The sequence below is a fragment of the Caretta caretta genome, chromosome 7, assembly GCF_965140235.1.
Source record: "Caretta caretta isolate rCarCar2 chromosome 7, rCarCar1.hap1, whole genome shotgun sequence".
In the NCBI taxonomy this organism is placed as follows: Eukaryota; Metazoa; Chordata; order Testudines; family Cheloniidae; genus Caretta; species Caretta caretta.
The window spans coordinates 9,231,751-9,254,635 of NC_134212.1; the positions used below are offsets into that span (position 1 = coordinate 9,231,751).

Below are 22,885 nucleotides of genomic sequence, written 5' to 3' on the forward strand. Positions count from 1 at the left end.
GTTCAAGAGGTTAACACAGCAAGGAAGGTCACCACAGGATGACTTGTAGGAATAGCTGCTGCCAAGGGACAGAGATGCAGAGCATAAAAAACAGAAAAGGACGCTGAGAAGCAAAGGAATAGCATAACTGCACTGTTCAAAGTTATAGACATTAAACTAATTATAATTCTGTATTCAAGTTTGAGGTGACAGAGTATTCTGCTTAAATTCCAGGGGAGCACTGATCAAAAGTCAGTGGCCCAGCACTGTCCAATGCACACTAATATTGGGGTTTTTTTACACATATATTCATAGAGCCTGATCCTGCAAGCACTTACTGTCAGGCGTGGTTCCTGATCCATAGCTCATTAAAGTCAATGGGAATCCCTGAGCTGAGTGCAAGGTGCATTGGATTCGGCCCTAATAGGACGGTCAGCAAGTTAACTCATGGCTATGAGCCCCATAGGCCTGATCCTGTAGAGTTCAGAATTCTCAGTTCTCACTGATGTCACTGGGAGCCGAGAGAGCTCAGCATCCAAGTGACTCTGGCCCTCTGCTTGGTAGCAGGCTGAGATCACAGTTACTCTCTCGCCCATCTCCGGAAGCTACATACCTAGCTGTGTTTGAAATTTGCAACTTTGCTAGCAACAGTGCCCTGGCTAGAATTTTCACATGATCAGGATGGATGCACAGGGTTCTCCTCTAGCTGAAATGATTCCAACATCAACCTCAGGGAAACAATAAATGATTTAAAAAAATAGGGGAAACAAGCCACGCAAAAGGAGCCACAGGATGAAAGGGCTGGTGGCAATAAAAAGTTCTTGCGTGCAACACTTGCCATTAAATCTCTATCCCTTTTACCAGTTGCCCCAATTGAGATTCATCATACTTTTACCGTTAACATTCAGCCTAACTTATGTTAACATGATTATCGTATTTAAGCAACAAATTTAATCGCAAGCACAGCGGAGAAGTCCATTCTGTTTCCTAACGTGTCAGACTGGAGTGTAATGGGAAGATCCACCGATACCAGCAATTTACACTACGGTATTTGTTACAACAGATATAAAACCAGGCTCACACCAACAATATGGCCATAATAGTACCTAGAATGTCTGTTTTCCAGGAGCTGTTCGTTGATGGAGGACTTTCTAAGATGGATTCTCTCTACGCCAAGGGACTTTGGCGGAAGGATTCTTGGAGACAGCTGCCCGGAACTCGTTCCCTGCCCTGCCACTGTAAGGGAATCATTGGCTGTTGGAAAGAAATGTGATGTTTTTATTAGCAAAATCTTAGACACATTTACACACTTATGAAAAAATTACGGCTGCGTTCTACCCTCTGACGCAGGGGGACCAAGGGTGCTGGAAACTCTCTGAGGTTCAGCTAGCACATGCTCTCCTCTGTGGGGACCAGGAGAGGATGCCCTCACCCCTCAGGAGCTTCTCCTGTCCCAGGAGTCTTGCCTGCACTGAACTCCCAGGGGACACCGTGGAGTGGCAGGTAATACTGATTTTAGCAATATTAATTCCTGTCTGGAGCTCTGCCAGGTCACGAAGGAAACTTCTTGGGGAAAGCGATTGCTCATGGGCTCCCACAGTTAAGCAGTCATGCACTGGCTTCTGCGGAGATGGCGGGAAGGCACGGAGCGGAACGGATTCCCCCTCCCCACACTTTCCATGCCCCACCCTTCAGTTTTCTCCTCTCTGCTCAGGTCAGATGTGGGAGCATCAGTCCCTAGCTTTAGTACTTTAAAATGATTCTTTAAGAAGTTATTTTGAAATAAAAGTTTCATTAAAATATTTTCCACTATGAAGGACCAACTTTAATTATCTGTAGCGAGGAAAAAAACGGGGATAAGTGGTTTTAGTTGGAAGCAACTGTGAAGACTCAGGGCTTGATTTTGATCTCACTTCCGTTAGATCTCACTCTGCCCACCGAAGTCAACGACCAAGCTTCCATTGACTGGAACAGCTGTAGGATCAAACTCTTGGTGAACACACGGATACACTGAAGCCCTGATTCGGATATCACTCCCACCCATGAGAATCAGGTGTAACTCAATTTAAGAGTCAAGGTGTGAGCACGAAGCTGGGTGAGATCAGAATCAAGCCCACACTAAGCAGTGAATCATGGTCTGGATAATATTTGTTCCCAAATGATGATGACAAATCTAAAGGAATGTCAAGCCAAGTCTTTTCCAGATGGTGACTGATCTAATGTTAACTGCTAGGGGGGAAAAAAATCAAGTACACTAAAACAGAACACCATATCCCTGGCAAGATGCAGACCACCATTTAACACGCAAACAGGTCATTAGTTTCTCTACATGCTTTAATATTTTAATGATTTAAAACTGCTATGATGACATCTGGGTTGGGCATTTCCTGTCAGCTTACGATTGGCTGGCTTAACTGGCCAGATTCCTCCAGCCTGTCATTCGCCATCCGGAAGTGCCCTCTCCTGCCAGTTACTACCGGCTGGAATTGACTGTTCATACAAGAGTGATGCGTGTATTTCTGAAGGTTAATCAGAAGAGCTATTCCATTAAAACAACAATCATCTACAAAGAAAACTCAGTCACCAGCAGAAGAGCTCATGCTTTTGACAAATACATGGTTTCAAAGAACAGCTTCTGATTAAGCTTCTCTTGTATAAAATCATTGCTCACTAAAAGGTTTAGCAAATGTATTAAGATTTAAATAGAGGCCTCAAAGATGTACATGTAAATCAGAATAAGATACTCAAAAAGTTACATTATTGTTTAGGAAGGGTATGATATACCTGATACTTCATAAACAGAAAAGCGTAAGTGACATACCATCGTCATAAATTGTTGTATCAGACAAAGAGCTACTCTCAGATGGGATTGTATCATCTGTAAATGAAAATAAAGGATTTGAGATACAGGATTCTCTACAGAGGTTTCTACATACTCTATTTTAAAATAAGCTACAGAGCCAGATGGACATGAACTGCAGTATCATGTGATGCGTATGTAGCCTTTCACAATCTGATCATCCTATTTTGCACGGCACTCCTACCTTATTTGTTTACATTGTAATTTAATATGCTACCAAATATGACAACACTTGGGGTAGAATTTTCAACACCAGTGGGCTTCAGGCACCTAACCAGTTTAGGAACTTTTGAAAAAATCCCACTAGGCACCAAATACCTTTGATATTATGGCCTGAGATTACTTTTGAAAATGGACTTTGGGGCTTTTGAAAATTTTACCCTTAGACAAATTCTGCTCTCAGTTATGCTGATGTAAATCGAGACTAATTCCATTGTTTTCAATGGTATCACCTGAAATTTACACCAGTGTTAACAGAGTTGAATCTGGTCCTGGTCACGGTGATTTTTTTAAAAACGCATTTTGTATTTATTCATAATGCTCTATTGCATACACCAGAGGAGTCTCATCTTTCCACTTGATGCTATGGGTTACCAATTGGTAAGGAATCTGACGCTGATCCTTAAACACAAGGGGAGAATGTCCGTAACAGAAGCTGCTGGTGACAGCCAGGGCAGTTGGTTACTGCCACAGCACAGCTGTTGCTTCAGCCCAGTCATCATAAACATAAGATGCACAAGTTTGTTCTCATGCCTGGTATGCCGGAGGTTCACAAAGAGCAGCCCGTGAAGAGCTACGCAGAGAGGACTACAGTACTGTCTAGAAAGAACACTGTCGTGCCCCCACTTCCTTCCTCTGTAACCATAATAAACTCTGGACAAACTCCTATGGTTCTTATTCAGGGTTCATTCAACTGACTTCGGCTGTGTAAAAGCAGAGTCAACAAAGAGGAAAGATATCAAGATCCGGCTTCATGAAAGGCAAAACCATACTGCTGAGATAACAATGAATGGGCAGCTCACTAGTGTACATAGAAGCATTCAACATTACAAATATCCGAATCTGTGTGATTCTGGTCCCTGCCTCCAGTCCCAGAAATCTCCCACGATACGGGAAGTGGTGCAGAGTCAGGGAAGAAAACTAAAAAAAGAGAAAGTTCAGTCTGGAAGGGTGCTGGCAGGGGTGCTGGAACAATTTGTATAGTGGGGGTATGGAGAGCCATTGAACCAAACTGTAAACCTTGTATTTGATGGAAACCATCTGAAGCCAGGGGGTACGGTAGCACCCCTAGTTCCAGCACCTGGGTGCTGGACGAAAGGAGACTCCGCAGGAGAAAGTGGCAAGGGAGATACTGATTCTGGAAACAGGGTACCGGTAAGGACAGACTGCACAGGTGACACTAGCAAAACACCCAGATCGACACAAGCAAAGAGTAAAAGCTCTCCATAGGAACACGTCATTTCCACTCTCTTTAACTAGTTCACTAGGAAGAGTGCTAAGCAAGTCAGCTGTCCAGCACTGTACCTTAACCCCTCCCCTCACCCCAGTGCTTTTAAACACATGAATCCAGCCAATATATGCTGCTCAGCCACACGCACCATCTGCCGCACATATGTCAGATGCTGTACCATGTGGAAACAGCACAGCCAGAGCCCTCTGCAGCCGGGGCGTGTGTGTGAGTGAGTGGCCCATGACAAGTGGCACGGCCTGGAATGACGACTATGAAAGTCAAGGACCTGTTTACTCTCCCATCCCCAGAGGACTGGACCGAGAACAGCACAGGGCTGATCCGACAGACTGAGGCTGCTATTGAATACATCATTTCCAACAAACTGTTCCTAAAATTCACAGCTGCGACTGACTCATTGCCACACTCCTCACCAAAGACTAATCTTCAGCTTTCGGAAACCACACACACAAAGCGTGGGACTGATTATTTCCGAATGAGGGTGGCCAGGGATGATCAAATGGTTGCTTGCAGATCAGTTGCAGACGATTGGGCAGATCTACCATAAATGATGGTTCTGCTCTTTCCAAACTCCAAGCAGCCAAGCATCATTCCTCAACACGTACTGCTTCTGAGGTACTGGTTTGGAGTGCAGCTTATTTACCTATGGGCCAAATCTTGCAGTCCTTGCTCAAGCAAAGCTCTCAGTGACGTCAGTTGCCAGATGTTGTGAAATGATGGAGTAAGTGCGTATTTTTATGAGTGAGAACCAAAGGATTGCCAGAAGCTGGGAATGGAGGACAGGGGATGGATCACTTGATGTTTACCTGTTCTGTTCATTCCCTCTGAAGCACCAGCACTGTCGGAAGACAGGATACTGGGCTAGATGGACCTTTGGTCTGACTCAGTATGGCCGTTCTTATGGATTTGTATCTAAACTCTAAATTCCCCATTTTACACAATGGTGCCAACATGCCCCATGTAATAAGCAGCAGGAGTTATGCACAGATGGTGTACCATGATGGTCACGCTACTTACTAGCACCTCGGGGACTTCCTGCCTCGTTAGCCCAGTATGTTACTTGTTCTACATGTAGAAGTACTTCCAAAACTACTGCCTACATTGGTAAGCACAAGGCTGGAAAAGGAGATACTACCTTCACCCTGTCCACTACAATCTGGCTGTTAGTCCGGCTAACATCCTCCAGTCAATCAGCAATGATAAACAGCCTTGCTGTACCACTTGCTGAAAAAAATTCCAAGTGAATTCTGAAACCAAAGGGGACACAACAGCAGTTACCCTGGCAAAAAATCTAGGCCATATGTAGACTCCCTTATGTTGCAATATGTAAAGGGGAGAATATAGGCTGTTAAGGGTTCTTATTCCAGAAATGAAGAGGTACATTGGGCACGATACTGACATCCTTCATAGGGATCAGCGGAATACAATATAAATACACTACAGAAAAAGTACACCCTCCTTCTCTACCTTGCTGCTTCCAGGAGAAAAATACATCTCATGGAACAGCTTTTGCCCGGGCTCAGCAGAATGTGCAAAAAGCAACTGATCAAACATTAAGAGTCTCATATATACAGATGTTCCCAGGTCAAGGAGCTGGAAGATGGGTCAGAAAGCCATTTATCAGCCTAGAAAACTCAAAGACTGCAAAATATACATAGGTTTTTGCAATTCCAAAAAACTTCCCTCAATCAGCCTACTGTATTAATTACTGACCTCTCACACAAAGGGGCTGGAATTAAATCATGCCTTACTTTCAGCATGGAGAAGGCAGTGACACCTCCATTTCCCTTACAGTCGTTCTTTGCAAAGGGATTGCTGCTATACACACATACTTGTCACATTGCTAGGGTTAAGAAGTTAAACGCCTAGCTTACGGAGCTGTCTGCAGCAATGCACGTTGAGAACACCCCAGCTTTGTTGTTGTCTTATGGGGAGTTAATAATGTCGAATCAAGACATATATTCTTTGCTCCCTGCTAATTTTTTCTGACTTTTCCCAGTATTTGCGATCATCCTGTAGAAATATTCATCCACTTTCCTTTCTACTGTCACAGTAAAATAAAAACAAGGGGATGAGAATTATAAGGAGGCACTGGAACAGCTGAGTAATCCTTGAAGCTTATTTCAGAAATAAAAGAGCATCTAATATGCTACAGAATGAGGTACCACACCAGTTTCGGCTGAGAAGATGCCGCCAGCCCTTCTGCGTACTGCAATCCTTTGGTCTGATGTCAGAACATGTCTGCACATGTGCCTAGCCTCTCCTATGATCTGTTCTACCCACAGCTTATGTATGGCACAGGAACAATGTTTCATGCATATCAGGCATTAATTACATCTTCCTTTTCCATGCAAGTGCCAGGGAAAAAACCAAACCAAATCTATAAACAAAACTTGTAACTGAACGGAAGAACATTCTCTATCACCCTCAACAGAAACGTGGGGATTCTTGGTGTTTACCTGGCAAAATAAGGGTTGATTTCTGCGTTGGTTTTTTGCCACATTTGATCCTGTATTCATTTATGGAATTTTCAATCTCTTGAAGCTTTTTCATGGCAGCAGTGTAATCTTGTTTTCTTTTCTTCTTCAAATTTTTGCACATGTCTGGCTCACTGGCAAGTTTCTTCGCAGCTTCCACCATCTTTTGCTGTATGAGGAAATTGCGCTCCAAGCTTTGCAAAGCGGGGTCCTGCAGATTCATGAACACATTAGCTCTTTGTTATTATATGATACTGCAGGTCGAAGTACAAGTAAACAAAATTCAGTGTACAAAATGAAACCTTAAGTGAAAACACAGAAATATCCCCAAAAAAGAGTATATGGTTACGGTCTAGTGCTTAAGAGACCCCTACGTTCTATTCCTTAACTCCACTGAACTCACTGTGTGTCCTTGGGACGGTTACACAGGCCAAAACTTTTTAACCTAGGTGCCTAAAGTTAAGACATCTAGCTCCCTGTCAAGATACCTAAACAAGCGAACTGAGCTGATTCAACTGAAGTCAAAGTTTGCAAATATCAGCTTGGAATCTCTCTCTGCTTCACTTTATGAAATTGATATAATCACAGCTACCTTACAGGGCGTCAGAAACTTAATTAATTACTGTTTGGGTGACAGAAGTGCTACGCAGTGCTTCTGCATGCTGTCAGAAGGGTTTTGCTTCAAAAGGATTTAGCACTTACGCAAAGTAAGTTTGTTGCAGCTTTGGGTTACGCCAGCATTTTCGTCCAGAGCACAGAGCTCCTGGGACACCTGGGTACAAAGTGCTCACAATCCCACATTCCATTAAGAAAACGAAGCCAGCCAGCACAGCCCAGAAAAGAGCGGATGGAGATGGTGTGCCCAGAGACTGCAAGAAGTCTTGAGAGTGTTCAGCGCATCCCTCAAAGCAGCCTCTGCCTGCATAGCTCTTTACTGAGGTCCATGAACAGAATAAAGCTCTCCCTGGGTGGAATCTGTGCCCTGCTACGCAGGCGAATCCCCACTCACTGGCACAGTGACCCCTACTGCCAGTGAAGGGTGCAATTTACAGCCCCAAGTAGCTGCAGAAGTGTGTCAAACCCAATATGTGTATTACTATTCAAAGTCTCAACCACTGTCTAATTCAGAACTTGAGAGCACAGAATTATAGTGCTGGGTGATGTCTAGGCACTAAAGGATGGAACCTGCTCTCACCGAATTCTATGGTAAAATTTCCACTGATGTCAACGGTGCATGGTCAAGCCCTAGGGGAGTTTGCTGTCTTTAGCCAGACTCCCTTTGAAGTCAGTAAGAGCTTGGCTTCAATAAGGGCAGCAGGATGGGACCCTACCTGTGGAACTGGATAGTTTTACCCTCGGTTTTAGAGCAGACATAGGCACACGTACACGCCAACCCCTGCCCGGTTGCAAATAGGGGTAACTTACAACAGCCGATCCTGAATGTTTGCTACCTGAACCGACACATCAGGAACATAAAACCAACAATCACTACCGGCAAGAGCCGGAGTATTAGACGCTGTTTGAGTCTGGGCTTTGGCTGCCCTAAGGTTAGTAAGCTGCCTGAAGTTGCTGTGCCTACCTCCTCGCTGGGAAGCAGGTTATCATCCAATTTGAATGTTGTGCCTACACGCCTTCTGACCTGAGGAGGTTTCTCTCCCACACTCAGTGGATACTCCTGTGGCATTTTGCCAGTCAGCTCCTGCGGAATGGAAAGGACGCTGGGTTATTAACCTGAGCGGGAGGTGTGCCAGCCCCCCTCTGGAATTTAAGAACAGTCCTCACCGCTTCGCGCAAGCAGATTTTCTTCAGCTCCTCAACTTTCTGCAGCAGTTTTTCTTGCAGCAGTTTTTCTTTCTTCTTTAGTTCTGTAATTTTCTCCTTCTTTTGCTCTTCACTGACCTCAGAATCTTGAGACCCTGAAGCAATGAGTTACCTTTAATGCAGATTTACGGGGGTAGACCCATTTCCTTCCTTGGCCTAGAACAAAGGGCCCAATCTTGATTTCTCAAAGCTGCCTAAGGAAGTTAAAGCACCAAATCCCACTGCAGTTCAGTGGGAGCCTGAGGTCCAATTTCCGATAACTCTAGCTGCTGTCCTCTCTCTCTCTCTCTCACACGTGACTGAGTACATATGCCTAGCAGATGCAAGGACCACACTCTTAGATGCACCTGGATTGTAGTGAATGCTATGGGTCTGCAGGTTCAGTAGACAGGTATCAACATTACGTATGGGATAAATATATATTACACAGACACCAAGCTATCTAGAATGCACTTTTGTGTCTTCACTTATTTACAGAAAAATTGGTATGTTATACTTATAAAATCAAATCTTTATAATCTGACCTATGTTGACATCTACTTCACCACAGCTACGAATAAATGGCATCATTTATTGCACATAGGCCTCACAATTTATTGACAGAACCTGCAGTTGGCTTGAAGCAAAAATGTTACCTGAAGAGATTAAACTGCCGTTGCTGGCCATAATAAGCTGATTCTTTGCCTCCGAAGTCACGAGTTTGGAAACCTTTTGTGTCCCCATCTCAGTCAGGTCCATTGCAACATCATCCAAACTTCTGGCTGAGGGAATTTTTGCCTGAAAGAGTTAAAACACACTCCTGCATCATCAAGTTACCTTTAACTAGCTTCAGAACAAAGGGTCATAGAGATGACATTTCACACTTCTCCTCGTAGTAAATTAAGAGCTCATGCAACACCCCCCCGTGGCATTTTACACTTTGCTTTCCATTGCTTGGCATTTCCCCCACAGTCCAGTTATCTCCATAAGGAAAACCCCTTTATTACTGGTATCCTGTTCAAAATGAACATGAGAAAGAGGCCAGACACAGGGTAGATTAAACATCCAGCTGGGATAATTCCCCCATTTTGTGATTTCATTTCCACAGCTCTTAACTGGAGGCAGGATAATGTAGCTATCGCATTGTTATTTGATCTAACAGATCGCAGAACAGCTACAAAGCCAATTCGTAGCCTATCTCTAGAACAATGGAGATTGAAGTAGGTACAAGTATGGGAGGTGAAATTTTTGCTTATGGCAACATGTCTGGTAACTTACTTTGCTTTGTTTTCTGTCCAAGTAAAACTGGTGCTGACTGATTGCCATTACCCAGATGGATTTGATCAGGGAAGTGTTTGCATACCAGGTTTGCACTACAAGTCCGCTCTGTCCAAAGGTCCTTCTGGACACTGAAATTCTAAAGGGGGTAAAAGAAATGCAATCTGAGGCTGGTTCCTTTTAGGTTTAAAATATGAGCTGCCTTTTTCTGAACCAGGCAAGACCCAATACGCAGCCTGTGAGCTACGTCCTTTACTGAAGAAAAATCCTTCCTCATCATTTCTGCTGCTGCTATGCTTTCCCTGTTTATTACAGAACTGAATCACAGCCATAAAACCTCTCCTTTTTACAACACAGTGAGCTAAAAGGGAGTGGGCTGCTGCTCCTGCAGCTGAGATCAGAAGCAAAGGGATGGACATGTTATAAATCTACAATAGAGAATGGAATGCAGAGGGATTTTTGCGTGTGGGATGTGCCAGGGGGGACGAAGGGGTATCCCAAAGCTCTTCACACTTCAGTTATGGAAGGGAGATGAAGGGGGCTGGAAGCAGATTGCTGGGTGCAAGCAGCATTGATGGAGAAAGTGGTGTGGCTGGGGAGAGAGGGCAGAAGGAAGATGGAACCGGAAAGAAGGGGGATTTCTTCAGAGCAAATTCTGGTCCTTTATGGAAGTGACTGTTAAACAAGTGCACGGAAGGGCAGCATTACTGTGAACCCATGTTCTGACTGGGCACTTCCTCCCACCCCCATGAACTGGCTGTGGGCTAAAAAGGTGAAGTCACTGTCGGGCCAGAGATGTCCATGAACTTATGGGAGTTATGCCCCTTGTCCTATTGGCCCCGCAGTCCCCGTGACCATGGGCCTCCAGCTACCATGGGCCTACAGAGCTGCCGCTCCCTGGGTTGTGAGGGGAGCTAAATCAGGAGGAAAACTTCTCCTCTGCAGGTACTGCAATGCGCTTACCAGAACCAGGTCCACTGAAAGTATGACAGCGCCTGGGAACTGCCCATATGCAATTTGAAACAAATATGAGAAACTGAGCAGCATTATAAATACACCTCAAAATTTCACCCCACATTACAGATCAGCCCTGTGGCCCTTTCTGTGCCTTACCAGGAATCTATTTTTTATCATTAGTTACTAGAAACCACAGACCAGATCCGTGGCCCACGCAGCCCCATTCTGCTGCCCTGGACCTGAGGACTGGGCCCCATAACTCAAAGCAAAGAGGAAGATCAAAATGTTATGTCACAATCCTGGTTCTCTGCAGCTCAATGAAAGGAGAACTTGGTCGACACCAGGATTACCTGTCCAATGTCTAAAGGTTTTCTGTTACAACCATTCTGGTCTCACCTGTGCGGATCGTGAACTTCCACAGCAAATTTCTTTTCACGGAAATACAGATTTTCCAGCTGTTTCCATTGAAATAACTATGAGTATTAGGAGAGAGAAAGAAACAAAACACAGTCACCCCAAGAATCACTGCTCTTTCTTCCATCATATTATTCATTCCAACTAAACCCAGGGGAGCTCATGCTATATCTAAAGACTAACTGTGCCAAAAGTCACTGGTTATAAGATAAAGAAGACCCATAAAGAGAACTTACAATATTTGCTATAAACAGTGCATTGCAAATCTGAATTGTGCAAGCAGCTGCCTTTGCCAATAACACATTTCATCTTGCGGCTAACTGTTTGCGTCTAATCAAACTTTCTGTCTCGGGAGGAGAGCTACAGTACTTTTTACTCTGATTAAATGAAGAAGCTAATATAAATCGTTGCACGCCAGAAGTGAGGTAAAATAATGCATTCTTCTCTTTCTGGCCTTTGCTCCCCCAATCGGTCATGGGATGCACAGGGGAGTAACAAAGCAACAAGAGCTTTGGAAAAGGCATGCTCTAAGTGCAACACACTCAATGCAACCACTGGGTTTGGGGTTTTGAGAGATTTTTGGGTAGGGTGGGGTGGCGGAGAGACTGCACAGCACCCTGGAAGAGAGTCTGGGAGGAGCAACTCCAAATATCTTGCTCCTCTAAGGAAACCCTCTAAGCATTTCCTGAACCTATAGCTCCTTGGGGCGGAGAAAATTTTTTATTCTGAGTTTCTACAGCACCTAGCACAATGGCATCCTGGTCCCTGACTGGGGCTCCTAGGTGCTACGATACTACAACTAATCAAGAAATGTGTAATCACCAGCTGGGGACCAGAGAACTGCTGTCTAGGACAGCATTTCCCAAATGATAGGTTGCAACCCACCAGTGGGTCACAGGAAGGTTCTGAATGGGTTGTGGGCCTAGTGTGGAGCAAGGATTTGGAGAATGAGCCCCCTGCTCTCCCATGTTCACCAGCCAGCGGCGGCTCCTGTCCTGCAGGGAAGGACCCTGCTGCCTGCTCCCCGGCCTTACGACCTGGTGCATGGGGTTGCAGCACCGCTCCGGTTTCTCCCAGCCATCGTGCCGTCACGGCTGCCGGGCCGAACCTGAGCGGTGCTGTGACCCTAGGTGCCAGGTCACAATACCTAGAGTGGGGAGCCAGGCCAGGCCTGAGGGACAGGAGCCACTGTTGGGGGGGTGGGCCTCCCCTCCATCCCAAGCTGGGATCAGGGCTGTGGTGCTGGTGCAGAGTGGTCAGTACCCCCTCAACGCGGTGAGGGAGGAGGAGGAGGAGGAGGAGGAGAAGAAAGATGCTGGCCTATGATTTTGCTCCCTCCACAAATCTGGGCTCTGGGTGGGTCACAGAAAAGACAAACTGCAGTTGCCTTAGTAAAAAGTTTGGGAATCACTAGTCTAGGACAGCATAACCGGGGAGGCATTTTGGACCAGTGCCCTGAGATCTGCAGCCAGGGGGTCGGAATTCCCTATGGATCTTCTTACCCTACTCCTTCTGCATTGGAAGCAACGCCAGTCATTACCTGCGGGGATGATATAGCAGGTTTTGCACCCATCCAACATGGCACATTCTTAACATAGCTTTCACCGGGTGGTGGAATTTTGAGTATTCAGAAGTATTTTCAGAAGGGGGTGATTTTTTAATTTTCAGCAGTGACACCTGTGCAAAGCCAGTTAATGCCAATGGGGTTACCCAGGTGTCACTAAATGCATAATCTGACAATGGAGTGGGACATCACTAAATGCATAATCTGACAATGGAGTGGGACAGGTGTAGCCAAAGGTTTAATTTAGCCTGCAGACCCTCTCTTACTGGAGTCAATGCACGAGATGGAAAGACTGTCAGAGCCCAGGCTGAATGCAGGGCTGTGTGTGGGGTGGGGTGGGGGCGGGGGAGAAGGAATGTGTGTGTGTGCGCGGAGGGGAGGAGGGGGGACACACAGGAAGAGGAAGAAATCTTTTCACTTGCAAACTGAGCAACTTTGCTGTGAAAATCACCCAGACACAATGAACAAGAAACACCTCCTTCCAGAGTATTAGTTTTCCAAAGTCACTCTTTCAGGCAGAACCGGGCTTTAAATTTCTTAGCCAATCAATCGAACATTTCATTCACCATCACAGATAATATTACTGGTCATCTCTAGGTAATATTTCAAATGTCACATCACTGTAAGACTCCATCTGTTAAACATACACAACATGCTACAGCATGAAGTAACGCCAAGGTTCATAAAGCCAAATATTACGTCCTGCTTCAATTTTAAATGCACATATCCGAGATCATAAATAAAACATAATCCAGTTCACATGTTTGTGGAAACCTATGGGACGGTTCTTTTCGTGACCTTTCACGCTATGGAATCTTGTTTTGCCATAACTTTTCTTTGCCAGAATGGTATTTCTGGTCATTAAACTCTGCTCAATTAAAAAAAAATGCTGTAATGAGAAATGACCCTTGCTTAAAAGAATCATTTACATTTGCAGATTACTGTTGTGTTTTTAACAGTGCTGCTTAAAGGGGAATCTACTTATTGTGGCGTTAAATTAACACAAAAAGCCCCCAGCCATAAAAAAGTGGCTGGATTTTCTAAATGAATTAATTCTACCGAGAATATAAGTAATGCAATATCCCAGAACGCAGTGCGGAGAGACATCTTGCACTCTGCAGCACTATTACTTACGGTATCCCAGAAACCACATATACAGGAACAGACAAATGCCCCCACTCCTCTCTGAAGAACGTCCTTGTGCTGTCACACACTGCACCAACAACATTTTTACGAAGAATAGCCAGGACACAGAACTACTCCAAATGATGCAGCTGAATCCCCACGCTTACCTAGTCACAAGAAAATGTGCAATCTTGCTTCTCGTTTGTTTGGTGTTTAATCCAATTGTTTCAAAAGCGAAGTTTAAAAAAGAAAATACACCATCCTGCCCCAACCAAGCAGCTTTCCGCTTCCTTCTGCTGCTGAGTTTCAGCCTCTTAGGTGTAACTCTAGTTTCACAGGCTTAACTCCCACTGCTGACACATTGCTGACATCACCAGCTATATCAGCAACAGCCTCCCCAATCCCACCCTCTCCTCACAGATAGCTGAGCACAGAGCACCGGAGGAAGTTTCCCAGGGGAGGGACATGCTTTAAGACAGCTGAACGCTGCAGAATTCACAGGGGATTTCAGCTCAAGTGGCTTCAAATTCAGGATCACTGGTGGCAGCTTTAAATGTACAATCCTACCACGGTCCTTATTCACCTCTGAAATGTAACAGGTTCTACAGGAAGAGTTGTGTTACATTCCAACTGCACTTCCCGTCAGCTCAAGTCCCACGCCCGTGGAAAAAACCGACCAGCATACTTGAAATAAGAGCTCTTTGACACACAGCCTCCTTCTCTGGCTTATCACTGACTAACGATGAATCCTGTCCCCTTTATCACTTCCCCTGCATTTTTTTTTTTTTTTGGACAAGGACAGTGAATGCTTCCTGCATACCTGAAGGTTGTGGGAAGCAGAAGTGACTGACACAAGAGACAACCTGTTCTACGAGAAAACCATGTGAACACGATGGGGTTTGGCATGTGACTAAGGTGCAAGCCCTTCACCCCTGTGACTCTTAGCTCCAGAGAAAAGATTTTGGTCCCCACAAACAGACATGATAAAACTCCAATGTAAATATTGTCCTGGGGGGTATGTGAATGGACTGCCAAACCCTGCTCTGCTTAGTGCAGTTAAGCATATCTGTACTAGTTAGAGCCCCAAGGCCCAGACCAGCCCTTGCTGTGCTCTGAAGAAGAAAATCTGAGAGATCCCCTCATGGAAACCCCACAGCCTTCTGGTAAGGGGTGAGCTTTGTCTCCTTTCCTCCCCACTATGGAAAAGGCTGTGGGAGGTGCCCCAAAGCTAGAGGACCCCCCAGAAATCCACAGAAGGTCAGATCATGTACACAAGGCCCTGTACCCCATAACTCCTCTGGCCTGACTTCCCCACCCCAGTTCCTGTCAGCATGGGTCCACTGCAGTCACACTACCAGATCCTAGTCCCCCAGTCACAACTGCCTCTGGGAGGCCCAGCTGAACAGGTCACAGAGGTGAGGGCCGCATTATTTTTTCCAAGGATTCTCTGTAATGCTGGTGGGGGGCACATGGGATCTGGACCTATGGAGAGGCCACTGTGAAGTCCAGAGAGTGGGATGGAGCTGCAGAAGTGGCCGATATTCCTGTTTTATGCAGCAGGGGAAGGGAGGAGGTCCCATATGCAGATCTCACAGCCTAGAGATCTGTCATATTCTTCTATATCCATGTATGTTGAACCATCTTTTGCCAAATCTCTACTAATCTTGCCCACAAATGTAAGTAAGTTACACAATAGGGAAAATTACTTGGACAAGGTATTTTTGCTCCTATCATTCTGTAGAATTCGGTTTCCGATTGATATTTATTATTAAAAGACAATCTGCTAAGTAAAATGGTGTCATACGAAGACACTTTTAGCCATTTACTAGTTTGGTAGACTCTCTTCTGTCTTCCCATAACTGAGAAATAGCATTTATAAATGGATTGCAGGGCTAGTGAGTTCTGGTGAGACAACCGTGGGGAGTGGAGTTCGTTATTTAGCTCATTTCAGAGATGGCATGGGCAGTTTACGTTGTTAGTTGGTCATGAGGGCTTGACCTTTTCCCCTGCCCCCATATCTCCAAGTGTATTTGCTCATTTTAAATGGTCTGGATATTGAGTGCTAAGATCAGCCAGCATGCAGGAATTAAAAGCTACAGCATTTCTTCTAATTAGTGCAGAAAGAGAGTTGCAGTTTAGACATCAAGTCTGTGAGCCAGGAGCTCATGAGTTTTAGTCCTCCTAATTCTGCTACTGACTCCCTTTCTGTTTTGTGTTAATTCACTTGACCTGTGTCTCAGCTTACCACTCTGTAAATACTTCATGTACCTATCGCCCAAAGGTGTTTAAGGGTTAATTAATTAATAAAGTACTTTGAAGTTGAAAATTCTAAGTATTGCAGTAGTATAACTGGCTTATTATACAGCCATCGGTGTGTGTAGAGGGCGTGTGCTTTCAGCAGTACGAAATTCAGTGTGAAGTCCCAGTGTTATAGTAACATTACAGTGAAAAGAAAAGGAGGACTTGTGGCACCTTAGAGACGAACCAATTTATCTGAGCATAAGCTTTCGTGAGCTACAGCTCACTGCATCGGATGCATCCTCATCTTTTTGCAACTACAGACTAACACGGCTGCTACTCTGAAACCTATTACAGAGGAAGTTCATACCACACAGTATTTGGCTGCACTAGAGTCATTGCCGCATATACTGTAAAAGTGTATTAGTAATAGTACGCACTCCATATCAGGGATCGGAGATACAGCACCAAAGTCATTTCGTTGCTTTTTGTGCATCACTCTTAACACTCGTACGTTGTAATAGCAATATGCATTTTTATTATGCGCCTGTATGACCAAACAGGTAGCAAATATTTTGTTGAGAACAGTAGTTCCTAGTCGTTCATACTCTATATGCATTTGACTCTTTCTTTAGTATGCACTAATAGATATGTTAAGAAGTTTATGCTTGCATATGACTTTGCTGTACTTGCTTTATGCTGCATCTATTGACATGAGAAATGCCAAAAATCAATAATTGTTTTGAAGGCTACAGTCTGCTGTACCAGGGATCTGTGGGTTCATGATATGTAGTTACAGCACATTATATTTTCAAATAACAACTACGAAATAATAACCTGTTAGTTAATAACTCGTATGACTAAACAATATACTCTCCTAGGGTCAGAAGAACTTAGCTACGTAAAGGTTTTTCTCTTCAAAACCATCACTTCTCTAAATTTTCTGTATGCATATTTAAAAAACACACTCAGTTTTCCAGTGGCTTTTCATCTGAAACGGTTTAAATAAAGCTAATTATGCTGCCATACTGTCCTTTTAGAAAGACTAGCGACTGTCTACATAATCACAGAATAAGGTGTGGGCAAATAATAGTTATATAGACGAACTTCAAAAATAAATAAGCAAATAAAATCTAATTACCTTCAATTACTGATGAGTAAATCAAAGTGTTTCCTCATTTTTTTTTAAAGCAGTAGACAGAGGCCATAAGGGATGGCCAGGAAAAGAAAGGCCACTGAGTACTGGAGAAAAATCAAAGGGAGTGAAACAGACTTGTACGAACGGTTTACAAATAAGTTTTTCCAGATCGGGGCCAAATCCAGAGGTCTATAATCTAATAAACTCCCACTTCATAAATCCTTTCTCCACTAAACCTGACCTAACTTTGAATCCTACCTAATTTTCACCTCTCCTAAAATATACATACAGCAAAATGGAAAGAGTAGCAAACGAATCTGGGAACTTCATACTGGCTTTTGAAGGCAGGAAGACCAATTAGAAATAATTAAAATGTTTTCGCAAACATTTTGCAATCTGTATTTAAATTGCCTTGCTCCAGGTACATGCACCTGAGATAATAAACGTTTATAAAAACTCTTCTCCATCCACTTAGATCATTCAAGACCTGCATTAAGCTCAATGGGAGACATATGTGTGGTTCTAAGTGAAGAATTTGGCCCTGTAATGGTTTGTTAAAGACATGAGAAGATCCTCAGAGATGCAAAGCTAGTTAGCAATGCCTAATTGTTCATAGGCACTAAGCAGGACTTCACTTACCAACAGCAACATCCGAAGGATTTCGTTGGGTCTATTTTTAACATAACTGAATTTCTATATTGTTCTAAACCTGGTTAAATTCATCAGTCTATGTTACAAGGCAGAAAAGAAACACACTTAACTGAAAGTGAGTGGGAGAAATAAGAATATTAAGAACATAAGGCTGGACATAATTGGGTCAGGCCAATGGGTCAGACAGGAGCCCTGTCTCCTGTCTGAAAGTGGCCAGTGCCAGATGCTTCAGAGGGAATGAGCAGAACAGAGCAATTATTCCCCTGTCATCGAGGCCCAGCTTCCAGCAGTTGGAGCTTTAGGGATGCCCGGAGGTGCATCCCTGACCATTTTGGCTAATAGCCATTGATGGACCTATCATCCACGAACTTATCTAGTTCTTTTTTGAACCTGGTGATACTTTCGGTCTTCACAACTTCCCTGGTCACCAGTTCCACAGGTTGACTGTGCGTTGTGTGAAGAAATACTTCCTTATGTTAGTTTTTAACCTGCTGCCTATTAATTTCATTGGGTGACTCCAGGTTCTTGTATTATGTGAAGGGGTATCCTCATTTAATACCAGGCACTCATGTTCACTCATCTTAGTATTTTGACTTCTTGCATTTATATACAAGCACTTATAAAGTTTGTCAGTATTTTGTTGTCTTCATGTGATGCAACTGAATGGGACTCTTTTTTGTTTCACTGTTTCTCTTCAGTGCCTACCTGTGCTTTAGCAACTTCTATCCTCTCCTCTTTACAAGGACACAGAATATCCCCTTTAATAAACCCTCCCCTAAGGAATGTTTCTGTGCACGCCGTGTGCTCCTCTGCATCTGTCAGCTGTCCCCCAGCCATTAGTTTAATAACTCCTCTGTGGCCTTTTTAATTTTACATGCCAACAATCTGGTTCCGTTTCGATATAGATGGAGCCCATCCTTCCTGTATAGGCTCCTCCTTTCCCAAAAGGCTCCCAGTTCCTGATAAACCTAAACCCTTCCTCCCTACACATCTTGTCCATGCATTGAGACCCTGCAGTTCTGCCTGTCTAACTAGCCCTGTACATGGAACTGGAAGCATTTCAGAGAATGCTAACATGGAGGTCCTGGACTTTAATCTCTTACCTAGCAGCCTAAATTTGGCCTCCAGGACCTCTCTCCTACCGTTCCCTATGTCACTGGTACCTACATGTACCACAACCACCGGCTCCTCCTCAGCATTGCATAGGTGTCTATTTAGATCAGGGGTCGGCAACCTTTCAGAAGTGGTGTGCCGTGTCTTCATTTATTCAGTCTAATTTAACATTTCGCGTGCCAGTAATACATTTTAATGTTTTTAGAAGGTCTCTTTCTGTAAGTCTATAATACATAACTAAACTTTTGTTGTATGTAAAGTTAATAAGGTTTTTAAAATGTTTAAGAAGCTTCATTTAAAATGAAACTAAAATGCAGATCTTATCAGTTTAGTGTGATCCTTGCCCTTGCTTTTCCTTGCTGAGTTTTCCAATGTCTGGCATGTATTTGGATACTTTAAGCTGCACACCAGCCCCCAGCTTGTTTTTGGCAATATTTGATAGTCACTTAAATGCAAGGCAGACTGTGATGAAGCAACTAAAATACAGTTGTTAACCGGCTCCGAGAGGGACAGAGGACAGATTTCATGTGTGAAACTACCTGTTCACACAGGTATGTGGCTCCAAATGCTGAAAACATTGCAAACGCAATTTTCTTCTAACAGTTAAATTTCACTGGCAGGGACGTCCAGCAGGTTAGAATAGAGGCCCCACGATCTCTCTCGGTAGCTTCAAGTGCACTCATCTCCAAACTTTGATGCCCACAATTCTGAGCTTTTTAATTGAATGAGCTGCATTTTGAAATCTTCAACATGCATCCACTGAAATACAAACAAATCCAAGTCGCTTTCGTTGAACTTTTCAGGTTTAATTAGAAAAGAAAGCTTTGGGCCAAATCACTGAAAATCTTGAAATCTGTCAGAAAATTCTGATTCCAGTTCTCGCATGTACATTCTAATCTCAGCGTCAAACGCAGCGCGCTATTCCACGTGGTGTGAGAGTGATGTAAGCAGAAAATCAGGACTTAAAAATATCCCAGCACAGGGGTGCTGGAACAGTTTTTAAGGTGGGGGTGCTGAGCTGTGCCCCCTCTTGCCCCTGTCTGCACCCGAGTGGGACACAGTTTGGGGGAGGCTGCAGAGCCCCTGGGCTGGTGGCCGGGACCCAGGGCCGACAGCGGGCTGAAACCCCATCTGGCAGGGGGCCGGCGGCCAGTACCCCAGGCCAGCAGTGGAGCCCCCGGGACTGGTGGCGAGGAACCAGGCAGTGTGACTGCCATTGAAAATCAGCACGCGTGCCATAGGTTGCCTACCCCTGATCTAGATGTCTCAATAGATCCGCAACCTGCGCACCCTGCAGGCAATTCACCATGTGGTTCTCCCACTCATCACAAACCCAACTATCTATATTTCTAATCATCAAACATATTCCAGGTATATACAAAAAACATCAAGGAATCATCAGGACATATTATGAAACAATAATCCTATACAGTAATATACCATTCATTAGATTATCCTTTGTATGAATCCCCATATCAGGCAGATGCTGGGCTCTTCAGGTTGTTCACACAAAACGACCGTATTATTTCTATAGCAGTAGCACCGATAAGCTCCAATAATTCAGCAGGACCCAAATGTGTTGTATAGACACAGAACAAAAAGACAGTCTCTGCCTCAAAGAGCTTACAATCTAAACCTGATTCTCCTACTTCAGGGAAATTTATGGGAACAAATGAGAAATAGTCCCAAAGTTTGTGAAAATTCATATTCAGATCTGGAGCTGAACTCTGGGGCTTTGTTTATAGGACCGATCTTTTCTGAGCTGGCTAAATGCTCAGGGGGAAATGTGCCATAAGAACGGGGGAGGAGTTAAATACAGTAGAACTTCAGAGTTACGAACACCAGAGTATGAACTGACCAGTCAACCACACACCTCATTTGGAACCGGAAGTACACAGTCAGGCAGCAGCAGAGACCAAAACAACGCCCCCAGCAAATACAGCAAAAAAATAAAAACAAATTTAGTGTTAATAAACTAAAAAAATAAAGGGAAAGCAACATAAGCATTTTTCTTCTACACAATAACGTTTCAAAACTGTATTAAGTCAATGTTCAGTTGTAAACTTTTGAAAGAACCACCATCATGTTTTGTTCAGAGTTACAAACATTTTGGCGTTATGAACAGCTCCCATTCCTGAGGCGTTCGTAACTCTGAGGTTCTACTATACAGGTAATGCAATAAGCCATAAAGTCATAAAAGTTAGAGTTAGTTCAAGAGAAATGTGCTGAATCTAAATCAGCGATGTAGCCTCAACAAGTGGGAAACAGAGAGGGAGGGAAGGAGAAAGAATCAGCCTTGGTGTACCCTGGTGGAAAACATAACTGCAGTTGATTTATGCCTGCTTATGACTAGGCAGAGTCTGGCTCATTGTGCATGCACTTGTGTGGGTTACAATCATTTGTCCACTGAAGCCTCTAAAGGAAGCCTTTCATATACTGAAGATGCTGGGGAGAGGCTCTGTGAGAGAGGTGGTCATTTCTGATCCGGAAAAAACTCTTGATTATAGACCACACTGTTGTACCAATTTAAAGGAAGTGACGCATTTGCAAGGGAAGCGGTCGTTTTTGGCAATATTTGATAGTCACTTAAATGCAAAGCAGACTGTGATGAAGCAACTAAAATTAGAGATGGTGTAGAACATGTGTACGTCAGCCAATGATTCATGCAACCAGACTGTGCTATACTGCTTTGGGGAAAATGAAATTGTTGTATAAAATTGTTAATTTTATTTTTTTCTCTGTAAGGAACTTCATCCGAAGAATGGATCCATTTGCATGGTAACACAAATCGATTAAAATTGTCCTCAGCAAGCATTACATTTTCTAGGCAGAAATATTTGCGTGAAAGAAACCTTTAAAAATCATATAACTGATTTATTACTTTGAAAAGTTAGAAGAAACTCTCCACTAGATCTGCTATTATTTCTGAAACAGATCCAGACTTCAAGAAGTGCCAGGGGTACTTGGATTAAAACTAAGATATCATGATGGTGAATCGCACCCTAGACTTGTGCTTTTATTGGACTACTTTTGTGTTTATTATTAATGGTTTATTTCTATCATGGTCGCACTTTGGAGCCCCAGACCTGAACCAAGACGTCAGTGTGCTAGGCACTGTACAAACTCAAAACGAAGAGACATTCCCTGTGGGACAGGGTATGCCTGTCACATTCCTGCTCCTTTCCACAAACAGAGGCTGCTCTGAGACCTTCTTCCTTGTCTCAATACCTTCACCAGTGCATATTGGGACTTCCACCTTGGCACTGTTTTCCAGCTTTCTGATCTCTTCTCCAAAGTGGGGTGGGACTTGAGGGACATCTACTCAGAGAACTCACTTTGTCAGCCTCTCCTAGCCTTTCACTCACCTTTTCTCTCTCTCTCTTTACCCTTCCCCATTCCTTTTTCAAGCATTTCCTTCCTGTTTTTCCTTTCCTCTTTTTAAACCCCTTGCCTGTTTATTGGCTAATTAGCTGATTAACTTCCTTACCCCAGTCTGGCCTGGTAATCAGGCACACCCCTCGCCAATTACACCCTCTCACAGGAACCTGCTGAGTGCAAATAGTGACCAGGGTACATCTCTCAGCACTCTGTCACACCCTACCTCATACGACTTACAATCCAAGTATAACATGAGAGACAACAGGTGGATACACACATGTGGGGGAATATAAGGAAGAAACAAGACACATTAATTGCAGAAAAATCCTGAAATAATAGCGAGTGGTCAATCAGGCCCAAAGTGCTGAAGAAAAGCAAATTTACTTGAACATTTTCTATACAAGGCTGATGGCAATGTTCCAGGCATGCTGGACTTTGTGAGGAG

At 43.9% G+C, this 22,885-nt stretch overlaps 1 protein-coding gene across 6 annotated transcripts in view; it reads right to left on the reverse strand.

The window, feature by feature from the left end:
- FRMD4B (FERM domain containing 4B) overlaps positions 1 to 22,885 on the reverse strand; it is a 207,768-nt gene that overhangs the window by 7,149 nt on the left and 177,734 nt on the right. For all 6 annotated transcript variants that reach the window (XM_048857685.2, XM_048857684.2, XM_048857682.2 and 3 more), the window contains 8 exons: positions 11,216 to 11,292; positions 9,863 to 10,001; positions 9,241 to 9,382; positions 8,567 to 8,700; positions 8,364 to 8,483; positions 6,767 to 6,995; positions 2,801 to 2,857; positions 1,086 to 1,233 (listed from right to left, as the gene is read on the reverse strand). In XM_048857685.2, the coding sequence (XP_048713642.1) occupies positions 1,086 to 1,233; positions 2,801 to 2,857; positions 6,767 to 6,995; positions 8,364 to 8,483; positions 8,567 to 8,700; positions 9,241 to 9,382; positions 9,863 to 10,001; positions 11,216 to 11,292 (1,046 nt within the window). The remainder of the gene's footprint in view (positions 1 to 1,085; positions 1,234 to 2,800; positions 2,858 to 6,766; positions 6,996 to 8,363; positions 8,484 to 8,566; positions 8,701 to 9,240; positions 9,383 to 9,862; positions 10,002 to 11,215; positions 11,293 to 22,885) is intronic.